Raw genomic sequence first — 14,556 nt, forward strand, 5'->3', positions numbered from 1 at the left:
ACATTAGACCTCGGACATCTGGAGATAGTTGGAGCATTGCCTGAATACTCTAGACACTGCATAGTGGCGCCTTCGGCATGCCCTCCTGCCTTGACCTCCCTGCTGGCCCTGTGCCAACTGAGCCCTTGCCTCTCCTCTTAAAGGCCTGATTCTGGGATGCTGCCCACGCCCACCTGGACTCCATTCCCTCCTGCCTCCCTCTTCCTCTTCAGAGGAGGTTCCATTGGTGGAATACACTATTCCCATTAGATGGGATGCAGAGGAGCAGTGCCTTGAAAATGAAGGCTCACTGTGCTGCAATACTCAGGGGAACCTTCCAGGGAAGATGACCTGAGATGCTGAAAGGCAAGCTTGACTATCAAACGAGATGCCAAGAAACTCTGGGGCAACTCTGTACTCACACAGCAAAGGACTGGCAATAACCGAGAAAGTGCTGCAGCTCTGGGAGCCTTTTATCCCACGCGTGGATGAGGAAATGATAAAAATGTGAAATCTGCACACCCGTTTTGCCCGTGCGAAGAGCTAAAAATCACATGGGCAACGTAAAATCACAGTCAGTAGACCCTTTAATTGTCAGTGGGCACTGCCCTGACTCCCGTGCATGCCTGCCGAACTCCATATTGCACACATGCGTGATGATGTCTTTTCACGCGATCTTACGTGTGTTCACGGAACACAAAATTCATGCCATAAGGGTTTCAGCAGTAATATGGATGCGGAAAGGGCTGTGGTGGAAATTATTATGATGGAAGTAAGCCGTATCAGTGATGGACATTTATTTATTTATTCATTTACGAGTTGTGGGTGTCGCTGGTGAGGCCAGCAATTATTGCCCATCCCTAATTGCGCTTGAGAAGATAGTGGTGAACTGCCTTCTTGAACTGCTGCAATCCATGTGGTTTAGGTGCACCCACAGTGCTGTTAGGGAGGGAGTTTCAGGATTTTTACTCACTGATAGTGAAGGAACAGTGATATATTTCCAAGTCAGGATGGTGAGTGGCTTGGAGGGGAACTTGCAGGTGGTGGTGTTCCCATGTACCTGCTGCCCTTGTCCTTCTAGATGGTAGCAGTTGTGGGTTTGGAAGGTGCTGCCTAAGGAGCCTTGGTGAGTTTCTGCAGTGCATCTTGTAGATGGTACACACTGCTGCCACTGTTTGGTGGTGTAGTGAGTGGATATTTGGGGAAGGGTGCCAATCAAGCGAGCTGCATGATGGAGGGGTTAAGGGTCAGCTCAAGGTTGACTGATTTTGCATCTTCGTGTTCAGCCTGAGAATGTGAGCAGGGACAAAATTGGAGTCAGATTTCAACTTTCCCAATGTTCAGTTGAAGGAAATTTTGACTCACCAATATTTGACGTCGGACCAGCAGCCTAACAACACAAAGATTGTTTTAGAGTGAGGGAAGTGTTAATCAGCTAGAGCTGGTATCATCAGGACAAAATGTGAAAGCTGAGTTTGAAGTATTATAACTAACTTGTTCACTTTTAATTGTAAAGCTTTCTGCTTGTTGGATGTTAGGAGCAGCTTTATGGTCAATACTCAAGTGTTTTGTTCGGTGGCCTTCATTCCCACTTGTATACAAGTCCATTCATAATCTCCTCCAGTCAATTGCCCTGCCAAGTGGATTGTTAATTTAGTTCCTTTCCTTAGTCTTATTTTGTTAATTTCGTGACTTAAAATAGCAGACCTTCATATGTTCTGGAAATGTTATTGTTAAATTGCATTAGGTCTTTTTATAACTATTTGGGATATAGTCTAATTGTATGCCTGTAGGAATTTTTAAAATGGGCTTGTATTTTTGACAAGTATAAAAATGTATCATAATCAATTGAGCCTTTGTTTTCATTCTGGCTTTGTTTATTTTAGAAATTTGGTTGCTTTTATTGGCCTCCATAAACGTACACACATCTCCAAGCTTTTGCCAAAGGACTTTTTCATTTATTTTTGAATTCAAGATTTTCTGAAAGCATCATATTTGGAACTGATTGTTGCTAGCAGTGTTTTAGTCTATTATATGAACTAGAACAAGAAAGAAATTTGACTAGACGCACTAACAATCCTCCTAGGAGTCACTGTAGCCAGTCTATTACAGAAAATACTTTGTCCATAACTATAAAGCTTCTGGATGAACAAAAATATTTATCAGGATCTACTGTGTATACTTACTGTAAACAATACAATATAAACAATACAATTAGGAAAAAAGCTTGAAAAATTGGGCCTTTTTTATTAGTACACAAATTATACAATAATATGATGGAAGTGTTTAAGTTACAAAAAGATGGATGATTCAGGGTAGGAAGAAGCAGATTGTTTCCAGTGGTTGATAGGCTAGGAGTTAGGAGCCATAAATACAAGATCGAGTGTAAGGAAATGAAAATAGTCGTTTGGAAGTACAGAACTTGAGTGTTGCTGAAAAAAGAGACATGTTGAAGCTTTTGGCTTTGCACTCACTAGCACACTTTGCAAGAATGCCAATCTAAGGGGAAAACAACAATTTATACTGTATGTGAAGAGAGTACTGATTGGTTGGCAAGTGGACTCTGGTAGAGGCGTTGCCAGGGAGAATACACCAGTGATGGTAACTGACAGTTAACTGCCAAGCATTATTTGAAATTTAACCCAGGCGGCTTGACTCTGATTGGTCAAGGCATTGCCTTGAGGAATGAGTCAGTGAATGGCTGTCAATTATTTTGTTTAGGCGCATTGTGTGTACGTGTTCTTTCTGTCTGCAAAGAATAGGGGCCTGTGTATTAATATGTATAGCTTCCAGTACACGCAAATGCAGCACACTGCCAGCCCAACTGACAATCTTAATTTGGTTGTCAGCATAATTCTTAGCACTCTGAGGATTATTTAGCAAATGTTGCCCAATTGCGGAATCCCATCTAATGTTGGATACTGTGTTTTGAGTTTTATAGGCACGGGCTGGTTGAGTACGGTCTGTACCTTGCCCATTGCGAACAGCGGCTGGCACATGCTATTTGATATGATCCGCCATTCCTTGGGACATATGGCCTACATACCTAGCACACTGGCACTGAAACTCATACACCACATTACTCATTTGTGTGATAGACAGAACGTCTTTTTGGCTTGACGGCAGCATTCTGTTAGCGGCGAATACCACTCGTGTTGCTACTGCATAGTAGCAGTGTGAAACAACTAGCTTCACCTGATGCTCAAATTTTTGAGATACCATGCCCTTCTAGCGTAATCTAAGCTAGATTGGACACTTTTCAGGGTCGAAAGTGATGGTCTTTGGCCCGTTCATGAGTTTGCATGATATACAGCGCGAAATGATCTGATCAGCGTAGCCAATACCCTGCAGGGTGCCTTTATTGTCCTGTGTTTCGGCATTAAGCTTGCATGTGATTCCAGACCCACAGCAATATGGTTGACTCTTAAATGCCCTCTGAACTAGGGCAACTAGGGATGAGTAATAAATGCTGGCCTGGCCAGTGACACCCACATCCCATGAACGAATAAACAAAAAATGGTGAGCAAATGGCTCAGGCCCTAATCACAAGGTTTCTGATAAAACCAATCCTATAGAGTGCATAACTAAAAGAATCCCAATGTGTATATTGGCCAGTGAAGGTAGCAAACGTATTATCCACATATTGGAAATATGTGAGGGATAGGAGATTAGGTGTCATTCCATCGAAGACACGTTTCTCATGGAACCCAACTAGGATGTTTGCAAGAGCTGGGCCTAGAAGGGATCCCATGGCAACTTTTGGTTTGGGCATATATGGTATCACGAAAACTGAACTAAACTGCGCAAGTTGCCAAGTTCATAAGTTCAATGAATACTGATTCATGCAGTGGTGGCGGGTCTAGATTGCCATGATGTAGTCTGCAACATAAATATCTATGGCTTCCTTAAGTGGAACATTGGTGAATAGGCAGCAATGTCAAATGAGCACCTGGACACCACCACCTGAAAGTTCGCTCCAAGTCACTCACCATGCTGACTTGGAAATATATCGCCATTCCCTCACTGTCGCTGGGTCAAAACCCTGGAATTTCCTTCCTAACAGCAATGTGAGTCTACCTACGCCATGTAGACTGCAGCGGTTCAAGAAGGCAGCTCACCATCACCTTCTGAAGGGCAAGTAGGGATGGGCAATAAATGCTGGCCCAGCCAATGAAGCCCACATCCTGTGAATGAATGAATAAGAAAAAGCACAGCATTGCTATCAATATGCAAGTCCTGTACGACCTTTGCAAATGTGAAGGAGTCCTTCACCATGTATGTGGAAAACTTGGTCAAAACTGGTTGTAACAATTTGCCCAGCATTTGGCTAATTCATGTTGTGCAGAATTGGTCAGAGATAAGATAGTGCATAAAGGAACATCACTTTGGTGTGTTCTGGGCAGCCCGTACATACGCAGACATAGTGAACTGTGAGGATGAACCCTGTCGTATATCAATGCGTAGCTCATTGCTTTTACACAAGTCCAGCAAGTGTTTTTATTTTAGCTTACTTTTGTGCAAGACTGTCTGGTCATGTTGAGCAGCAGGTCCAATGGATACGAATTTGGATCTGCCATTAAGAATGGTGCGCATTTTGTTGATAGAGTCACGTTTGTTAAGGCTGACTATTCCTGTCCCTTTTGTCAGGTTTACTGGTCTGTATGTCCGGATTGGTCTTAAGGCCTCACAACACTGTAAGACATTCGTGTTGAATGTGAAAGTCAGATAGGTCGTTCGGAATCCCACATTATGCATGCGCTAGATCTGCTAGGCGCGCTTTCAAGGATTCAGTATCTTCAGTGGATGCTAGTTTGTGGTGGGATAGTTGGGAGTACAGGAGTTCGAACTCAACAAATGCCTCTCCCCGTTTGATTTGGGATGAAGGCACACCAAAATTGAAATCATGCGCAAGAACAACTCTGCTTTCTGAGAATATATGGTCAGAGAGATTTGTTATACGTTCAGTGGCATCATTAATTCCGCTTCCGCTTAAGACCAAGTGCATTGTAGGGCACAGTGTAAATTAGTAACTCTGTTACCAATCTATTCAGCCTCATCTCTAATTGATCATGGCACTGTGTCTCACTTTAGCATTATTGATTCGTTTGGAAATATTGTGGGATTCCGAACGATTGTCTAACTTTTCACATGCAACATGAACATTTTAGTGTGCGAGGCCTCAAGAACAACCTGGACATACACATCAGTAAACCTGACAAAGGGACGGTAATAGTCACCCTCAACAAGCATGACTATATCAACAAAATGCATGCCATTCCTAATGACATGACCAGTCAGGGTTAAACTGCCTGATTTAAATTTCAAACAGTGCTTGGCAGTTGACTGTCAGTCTCCATCACTGGTGCATCCTCCATGGCAACACCTCTGCCAGAGTCCACTTGCCAACCAATCAGCACTCTCTTCACACACAGTATAAATTGTTGTTTTCCCCTTATATTGATATTCTTACAAAGTATCCTGATGAGTGCAAGACGAAAAGCTTCGACATGTCTCTTTTTTTCAGCAGTACTGAAAATGAAAAGCAGGAGATCCTTGTTATAGAAAGAGTTGAGGCTGTGATATTCACTTCCAGTTAGTGCATGAAGCAGAAATTATGTTAAGATTCAAGATTGGATGGATGGATGGATGAAGGAAATGGGGTTGAAAGGATACTGGAACATGTTGGGTAAATGTGATTAGGACTATTAAATGGAGAGTAAACCAACATGGACTGCTTGGGCTGAATGGCTTGTTTGTACGTGTTGTAATTTCTATGTACTTCAAAACCAAATAAATCCTTTAATTTTTTTTAAATACAGAAAACGATGGCATACATCAAAAAGCAGTAAAGCATACTATTTTAATTGTTACAAGAGTTATCCAATGAGCTTAGTTGAAGTTGTTAATCTTGTGCTCCTATTGTTTGTTTGAGTATGCCTGTTTGATCCATCTGCTAGGATCCTACGTAAATTCTTTGTTTAAGCCATGCATGTGTTCTTGAAATTGTACATACATCTATAATAGTGATGTAAAAGCAAAAAGGAAGGAGGGAAGAACTGACCTTGCAGTAGGATAGTGTGCAATTTTGGGACTTGGATCAAATCTAGCCTGATTAATTGGTTGAAGATGTTGGGGTGGGATTTACCTCCTTATCCCCAGTGTAAACAGAATATGTCAGATCTAAAATCGACATGATTGATTAACATACTGCCTGTTCTGTCATTGTTTGTATTACAAAGCATTAATGGCACAGAAGCAGACCATTTGGGCAATAGGCCTATGCCAGTGTTTATGCTCCGCATGATCCTCTTCCCACCCCTCTTAACCCCATTACCATTAACACATCCTTGTTCTTTTCTCCCTCATGTGCTTATCTGGCTTCTGAAATGCATCTGTCCTGTTTGCCTCAACTACTACTTGTGGTAAATTGTTCCATATTCTAAACACTTTCTGGTTAAAGAAGTTTCTCATATTTAGGGGTAACTATCTTATATTTATGGCCCCTGGCTCTGGTCTCGCACAAAAGTGGAAACATCTTCTCTGACTATCAAACTGTTTCATAATCTTAAAAACCTTTTATCAGGTCACCCTTCAGTCTTCTCTGTTGTAGAGAAAACTGGTTGAGGAGCTTGTTCAACCTTTCCTGATAAGTATGACTTCCTTGGTTTGCTCTATTTGTTTTGAAGCTTTCTGCTAGGTGGCCCAGACTCCAGCGTAAATCAGGCCAGACCCTTGAGTCAATACAGTTTGGAGGTCTTCTGTATGTGGAATCTAGATGCAATTTTACTAGCTTACTGAGTTCCACAGTGTGTGCTGTAGAAATTCTGCTCATTTAAAAACCTGGTTGAAGGAGTAAGTGGACAAAAAGTCAAAGGTTAGAGTTATTTTTTAGGTCCAGGAGTGTTCCTGGAGCTGGACAGAATGTGGGCTACCACCCCCCACCGCCCCACAGCATTCCCATGAACACACCAATCCATGGACCTACTTTTGTGGTTTAATCAAAGCTTAATGCATGTTGCACATTACTTTTCAATTCTATCCTTCTAGAAATAAAACTCAGTGCTTGGTTTGCTTTTTTATGGCCTTTTTAACCTGTGGCGCAGCATTTAGTGATTGGTGTATTTGTACTCCAAGATCCCTATACCCAACCTAGACTTCCTTCCAAAATGTAGTACCTCACATTTATCTATGTTGAACTTCTTTTGCCAATTATTTGCCCATTCTGAAAGTTTATTAATGTCCTCCTGTAATTTGTTGCAGTCCTCCTCATTATTGACTATCCCATTAATGAAGCAGCTGAAGGAAGTTGGGCTTGGGACAATGCCCTGTGGAACTCCTGCAACAATGTCCTGGGGCTGAGATGATTGGTCTCTAGCAACCACAACCATCTTTTTTTGTGCCAGGTATGACTCCATTCTTGGAGAATTTTTCCCCAATCCCAGTTGACTTCAGTTTTAGCAGGGTGTCCCAGTTCTTCAAATGCTGCCTTGATGTCAAGGGTGGTGATTATTGCCTCACTTCTGGAATTTCCCTCTTATGTCCATGTTTAGACAAAGGCTGTAATAAGTTCTAGAGCTGATTGTCCATGGCGAATGCAAATTTAGGAGTGATGGGCAGCCTATTGTAAGTGTTGTTGTATAGCATTATTAATGGTTGCTTCCATCATTTTGCTAATAATTGGGAGTAGATTTATTGGGCAATAAATTAGCAAGTTTGAATTTATCCTGCATTGTGTGATAAGACATGCCTAGGTGATTTTTCACCTGGTTGGGCAGGTGTTCGTGTTGCAGCTATACTTGAACAGATTGGTTAGGGCCTAGAGCACAGATCTTCAGCACAGCCAGGATGTGTCAAGGTCAGTTGCTTTTGGTCCACCTCACTTGGCCTTTCTTGGAGCAAGCAAAATTAATCAAATTGGCTGAAAACTGGTGTTTGTGATGCAGACTTAGGCAGTGACAGAGACAGATTGGACACTGCACTTCTGGCGAAGGATGGTTGCAAATTCTTAAGCTTTATGTTTTACCCTTAAGTGCTAGGCAATACCATTGTTGATGATGGTGTTATTAATGGAGCAGCCTCCTCTTGTTGGTTGCTTGATAGACGGGCAGTCACATGTGGGCTTGATTTCTTGGTTGTGAGATTTTTTAGCTCTGTCTATGGCATGTTGATTTTGCTGTTTAGCTTACACATAGTTCTGTCTTGCAGCTTCACCAAGTTGGTACCTTCTTTTCTGGTATGGCTGCTGCTGTACCTGGCATACTCTTCCGCACTCTTCATTAAACCATGATTGGTTATCCGACTTGTTGGTGATGGAGGAGTGAGGGTTATACCATCCCAGGAGAGTTTACAGATTATGTGGTATTCAGTTCTGTTGCTGCTGATGGCCCAAGCACTTCATGGATGTCCAACTTTATGCTGTTTGATCTCAGACCATAAGACCATAAGACATAGGAGCAGAAATTAGGCCATTTGGCCCATCGAGTCTGCTCCGCCATTCAATCACGGCAGATAAGTTTCTCAACCCCATTCTTCCGCCTTCTCCCTGTAACCTTTGATCCCCTTACCAATCAAGAACCTATCTATCTCGGTCTTAAATACACTCAATGACCTGGCCTCCACAGCCTTCTGTGGCAATGAATTTCATAGATTCACCACTCTCTGGCTAAAGAAGTTTCTCCTCATCTCTGTTCTAAAAGGTCTTCTCTTTACTCTGAGGCTGTGCCCTCAGGTCCTAGTCTCTCCTACTAATGGAAACATCTTCCCCACGTCCACTCTATCCAGGCCTTTCAGTATTCTGTAAGTTTCAATCAGATCCCCCCTCATCCTTCTAAACTCCATCGAGTATAGACCCAGATTCCTCAAACGTTCCTCATATGTTAAGCCTGTCATTCCTGGGATCATTCTCGTGAACCTCCTCTGGACCCTCTCCAGGGCCAGCACATCCTTCCTGAGATCTGGGGCCCAAAATTGCTCACAATATTCTAAATGTGGTCTGACCAGAGCCTTATAAAGCCTCAGCAGCACATTCCTGCTTTTATATTCTAGTCCTCTCGAAATAAATGCCAACATTGCATTTACCTTCCTAACTACCACATCAACCTGCAAGTTAACCTTAAGAGAATCCTGGACTAGGACTCCCAAGTCCCTTTGCACTCCAGATTTCTGAATTCTCTCCCCATTTAGAAAATAGTCTATGCCTCTATTCTTCCTACCAAAGTGCATGACCTCACACTTCCCCACGTTGTATTCCATCTGCCACTTCTTTGCCCATTCTCCTAACTTGTCAAAATCGTTCTGCAGCCTCCCCGCCTCCTCAATACTACCTGTCCCTCCACCTATCTTTGTATAATCTGCAAACTTAGCCAGAATGCCGTCAGTTCCTTCATCTAGATCATTAATGTATAAAATGAAAAGTTGTGGCCCCAACACTGACCCCTGCAGAACTCCACTAGTCACCGGCCGCCATCCTGAGAAGGACCCCCTTATCCCCACTCTCTGCCTCCTGCCAGACAGCCAATCTTCTATCCATGCTAGTACCTTGCCTCTAACACCATGGGCTCTTATCTTACTGAGCAGCCTCCTGTGTGGCACCTTGTCAAAGGCCTTCTGGAAGTCCAAGTAGATAACATCCATTGGCTCTCCTTTGTCTAACCTACTCGTTACCTCCTCAAAGAATTCTAACAGATTTGTCAGGCATGACCTCCCCTTGATGAAACCATGCTGACTTTGCCCGATCTTACCATGCACTTCCAAGTATTCTGAAATCTCATCCTTAATAATGGACTCTAAAATCTTACCAACGACCGAGGTCAGGCTAATCGGCCTGTAATTTCCTGTCTTTTGCCTCACTCCCTTCTTAAACAGGGGGGTTTCATTAGCGTTTTCCCAGTCCTCTGGGACCCTCCCTGACTCCAGTGATTCCTGAAAGTTCACCACTAACGCCTCCAGTATCTCTTCAGCTATCTCCTTCAGAACTCTGGGGTGTAATCCATCTGGTCCAGGTGATTTATCCACCTTCAGACCTTTCAGTTTTCCTAGCACCTTCTCCTTGGTAATGGCCACCATACTCACCTCTGCCCCCCAACTCTCTTGAACTTTGGGGATGTTACTCATGTCTTCCACCGTGAAGACTGACGCAAAGTACCTATTCAGTTCCTCCGCCATTTCTTTGTTCCCCACTACTACTTCTCCAGCGTCATTTTCCAGTGGCCCAATGTCCACTTTTGCCTCTCTCTTACCCTTTATATATCTAAAAAAAACTCTTGCAATCTTCTTTTATATTACTGGCTAGTTTACCCTCATATTTAATCTTCTCCCTCCTTATTTCTTTTTTAGTTGTCCTCTGTTGGTCTTTGTAGGCTTCTCAATCCCCTGGTTTCCCACTGCTCTTCGCCGCATGTGAAACTGATAGCAAGTTCTATTGTCTGCTTATGTGCAGTTAACTGTGGAAATGCAGAAATTGCTGTTAGTGAGTCCCTGCTCTGTCACAGGGTACACCATTGAAGTCCCTGAAATCTGAGAAATCACTTGAATTCATGTGAACCTTTGAAAAAGTTATGCTTTGTTGAATGAGAATGTAACAGGTTTTTAATGGCATACTAAATTCATAATTATTGTTGAACAATCTCTCTGGTCCTGAAAAAACTTTTATATTTATCAAATTTCCATTATGATGAATTTTTAATTTTTAAAAATGTTTGCATATTTTACCTTTTACCTTAATTCCAGGTGTATGTCCAAAACTTTATTTCACACTCTGTAAAATGATTATAAAGAATCACCAGTGGTTTTTAACTCCTGGTCTGCCCCTCTGAGAATTTCTCAATGTGACTGGCTGCTTAGTCTGTTTGATGACTTCATTGTTGCTGGATACTAGAGATCATCTTGAGCTGATGCTGGACTAAAATTAACAACTGGAAAGGTGTAATGCACACCATCAAGACCCTTAGACTTTGTGAACAGCTTTCTTTGAGGTGAGCGGCAAGCACCATCGCTTTTCTGCTGAATGCAAAGTCTGAGCCATACTCTCGATAACTGCAGGAGTTTTATCTCTAAAGTATGAGGCAATTGACTATGTAAGGTATCTTGATTGCAGGCGTAATGTGTTTAAACTCTGTAATGATTCCAGTGCAAAGATCTGCGCAGAATTTCCTTGGTGCTCTCCCAATCAGCTAATTTAACTTTGGCAGAAGGTTGGCAGAACCCTATTTTCATGTGTATCTGGGGTAATGTGTATCTTTTGCTCAAGGAGTTCTCTTGAGTAAATTTCCAGTGTTGGTTTTTTCAGCTCCAGGAGTAAATGCCAGGATTTTAAAAAAAAATAGTAGTTGAAAAGCATTTTATAGTATTTGAATATTTCTCTCTATCACTCACCCTTTCAAGCTGCAAGCTTTGGCGATCAACTAGTTTTATAGAGCTAAAAGTTAATACAGTAACTCTGAATGCCACAGGTGAGTTTTGATACTTTTTAGCATGATTAAAAACCACCCTGTTAGCATGAAGCTCATTCTAAAATGTATTAACTTTCAGAAATTTAAAAGGGAATCGTATAACGGATCTGATTCCGGAAACTTTTGAAGGTCTCTCACATTTGAAATACTTGTAAGTTTCAAACTTTACTTACTGCTTTTGATGATTCATGAGCTTTAGTGATTTTTGGCTTTTGCTTCCCAACAAGATGAGGCTAGCTGTGTATCTTGCTTAAATCTGCTTGCTACGAGTAAGATTTTTTGCCCAAATAGCTAATTGTCACAGATTGTTGCATCTCTCAGGGAAAAGAATACTACATGTGCCATGTGAGTCTTGCTATTCTACAACTCCTGCCAGTTAATTATCAATTAGCATGAATAGTAATTGAGCAGTCATTGTCTGAGGTTGCCTTATTTCCTAGTTGAAAGAGATAACATAGAACTAAAATATTAAGTGAGTAATGAAAATGAAAATAAATTATAATACCTCTCTACAGAAGAATCTATGAACAATGGTGGTTTGATCGTGCAGAGTTTTCACCTCTGGGACCTGGTACAAATCCAGCACAGGCTTGTGGGTGACTAGAAAACTAATTGGTATTAAACTGAGTCTCACTCGAGCTCACAATGCTAGCTGAGGTGAGAAATAGAAAATTCATATTGCAGCAATAGGTATAAGATGCTGTGATTAAGGTACATCGTTGATGCAGTGTGTGGAAAATATTTGGCCATTCTTGATGCAAACAACGGCAGTTATACATTACAGAAGCCGTTCCTATCGCCATTACCTGAAATTCTTGTCATTGTACATGCAAAAATTTAAAAAATAAAATAATAAGAATGTATGAATAAAAAAGGCCAATTCTGTACATATCATTTTACTCATGTATATTCTTTCAACATTTTAAGAATAAAGGTAAATGTTTTGTAGCAGTATACTCAGATCTATGTAGTGAAATATAGCGTACTATAATATTACATAGATTACATAGAATGTACAGCACAGAAACAGGCCATTCTACCCAATTAGTTGGTGCTAGTGTTTGAGCTCCACGTGAGCCGCCTTCCCCCTCTTCAGCAAAACCTATCAGCATAACCTTCTATTTCTTTCTCCCTCATGTTTATCTAGCCTTCCCCTTAAGTGCATCCAATGCTCTTTGTCAGAACTGATCCTTGTGCGAAGGATAATATAGGAATCATTTTCATATGGACTGGGCAAACCAAATTTACAGTAATAGTGTGGAGGATGAGATCATAGCGTGGATTCAAGGTGGTTTTCTAGATCATTATGTCAAGGAATCAATTAGTAAAAAGGTTACTTTGGATTTAGTATTTTGCAATGAACCAGAGTTAATTAATAACCTTATAGTCAAGAAGCCTCTGGGGAAAAATGATCATAATAGGTTAGAATTTTAAATAGGGTTTGAGAGTGATTTAATTAAGTTCGAAACTGGGGTCTTAAACTGAACAAAGCAAATGATCTAGATATGAGGAGCGAGTTTGCTAAAGTAGATCGGGAAACTAGATTAAACTTGGATGTTAGATAAGCAATGGCAAATGTTTAAAGAATTAATTCATAATTCACAGCAATTATACATTCTCTTAAGGTAAAGCAGTCCAACTGTGGCTAACAAGAGAATTTCAAGCTAGTATTGGATGGAAGGACATAAGGATTATATGTAAAGGCTGGAGTACTAAATGTAAAGGATTATAATGTTGCCAAAAAGAGTAGCGACCAAGAGGATTAGAAGGATTTTAGAATTCAGCGAAGGATGACCAAGATATTGTCAACGAGGGAGAAAATAGCATTTGAGAGTAAACTAGGTAGAGACATAAAATTAGGTTGTAAAAGCTTCTATAGGTATGTATAAAGGAGTAGATCGGTGAGAGTAAACATAGGTTCCTTAGAGGCAGAGACAGGTGAAATGATAATGGATAATAAGAAAATGGCAGAGATACTAAACAAATACTCTTTGTCTATCTTCACAGTAGAAGACACAAAAGAAATTCCAGAAATAATAGGGAACCAATGGTCTAGTGAAAATGAGGTGCTTAAGGATATTATTGTTAGTAAAGGTTGGTACTGGCGAATTAATGGACTAAAAGCTGTCACATACCCTGGGCTTGAATCAACACTCATAGGTTTTAAAAGAAGTGGCTACAGAGATGTACAGGAATACATTGGTTTTGGTCTTCCAGAATTCCCTAGATTGTAGACCCTAGAGACCCTATGGATTAGAAGGTGACAAATGTAGGTCCCTTTTTGAGAATGGAGTGAGAAAGAAAATGGAGAATTACAGGCCAGTTAGCCTAACATCAGTGACCAAAATACTAGAATCTATTATTAGGAACGTGGTAACAGGGCACTTAGAAAATCATTAGATGAGGCAGAGTCGATTTGGATTTATGAATGAAAAATCATATTTGACAAATCACTAATAGGGTGAATAAGAGGGAAGCAGTGGATGTAGTGCATTTGAATTTTCAGAAGGCATTCAATAAGGTGTTGCACAAGAGCATAACAGACAAAATTAGGGTACATGGGAATGGGGGAAATGTATTAACATGGATTGAGGATTGGTTAATAGATAGAAAGCAGAGTAGGAATAAAGGGATCATTTTGGGTTGACAGGCAGTAACTAAAGGGCTACCGCAAGGATCAGTGCTTTTTTATTATTCTTTCATGGGATGTGAGTGTCACTGACAAGGTCAGCATTTATTGACCATCCCTATTTGAAGATGATTGGACCTAGAATACTCCTTGAAGAACTCCTACAACAATGTTTTGGGACTGAGATGATTGCCTCCAAAGACCACAACCTTTGTGCTAGGTATTTTGACTCCAACCAATGGAGAGTTTTCCCTGATTCCCATTGACTTCAATTTTGCTAGGGCTCCTTGATGCCACACTTGGTCAAATGCTGTCTTGATGTCAAATCACTCTCACCTCGCTTCTGGAATTCAGCTCTTCTATCCATGTTTGAGCCAAGGTTATAATGAGACCTGGAGTTCAGTGACCCCGGCAGGACTGAAACTGAGCATCAGTGAGCAATTTATTGTTGAGTAAGTGCTGCTCTTTAGCATTGTCAATGAGACCTTCCATCACTTT

The 14,556-nt window shown here is 41.2% G+C and overlaps 1 protein-coding gene across 2 annotated transcripts in view; it reads left to right on the top strand.

Annotated features, from left to right (window-relative positions):
- The window catches only part of LOC144672718 (uncharacterized), a 145,878-nt gene that overhangs the window by 32,035 nt on the left and 99,287 nt on the right, over positions 1-14,556 (top strand). The window contains exon 3 of one of the 2 annotated variants that reach the window (XM_078534664.1): positions 11,509-11,580. The exons of the other annotated variant lie outside the window; for it this stretch is intronic. Coding sequence (XP_078390790.1) covers positions 11,509-11,580 — 72 coding nt within the window. The remainder of the gene's footprint in view (positions 1-11,508; positions 11,581-14,556) is intronic. 2 annotated transcript variants of the gene reach the window in all.

The sequence above is a fragment of the Cetorhinus maximus genome, chromosome 3 (genome assembly GCF_964194155.1).
Source record: "Cetorhinus maximus chromosome 3, sCetMax3.hap1.1, whole genome shotgun sequence".
Lineage (NCBI taxonomy): Eukaryota > Metazoa > Chordata > Chondrichthyes > Lamniformes > Cetorhinidae > Cetorhinus > Cetorhinus maximus.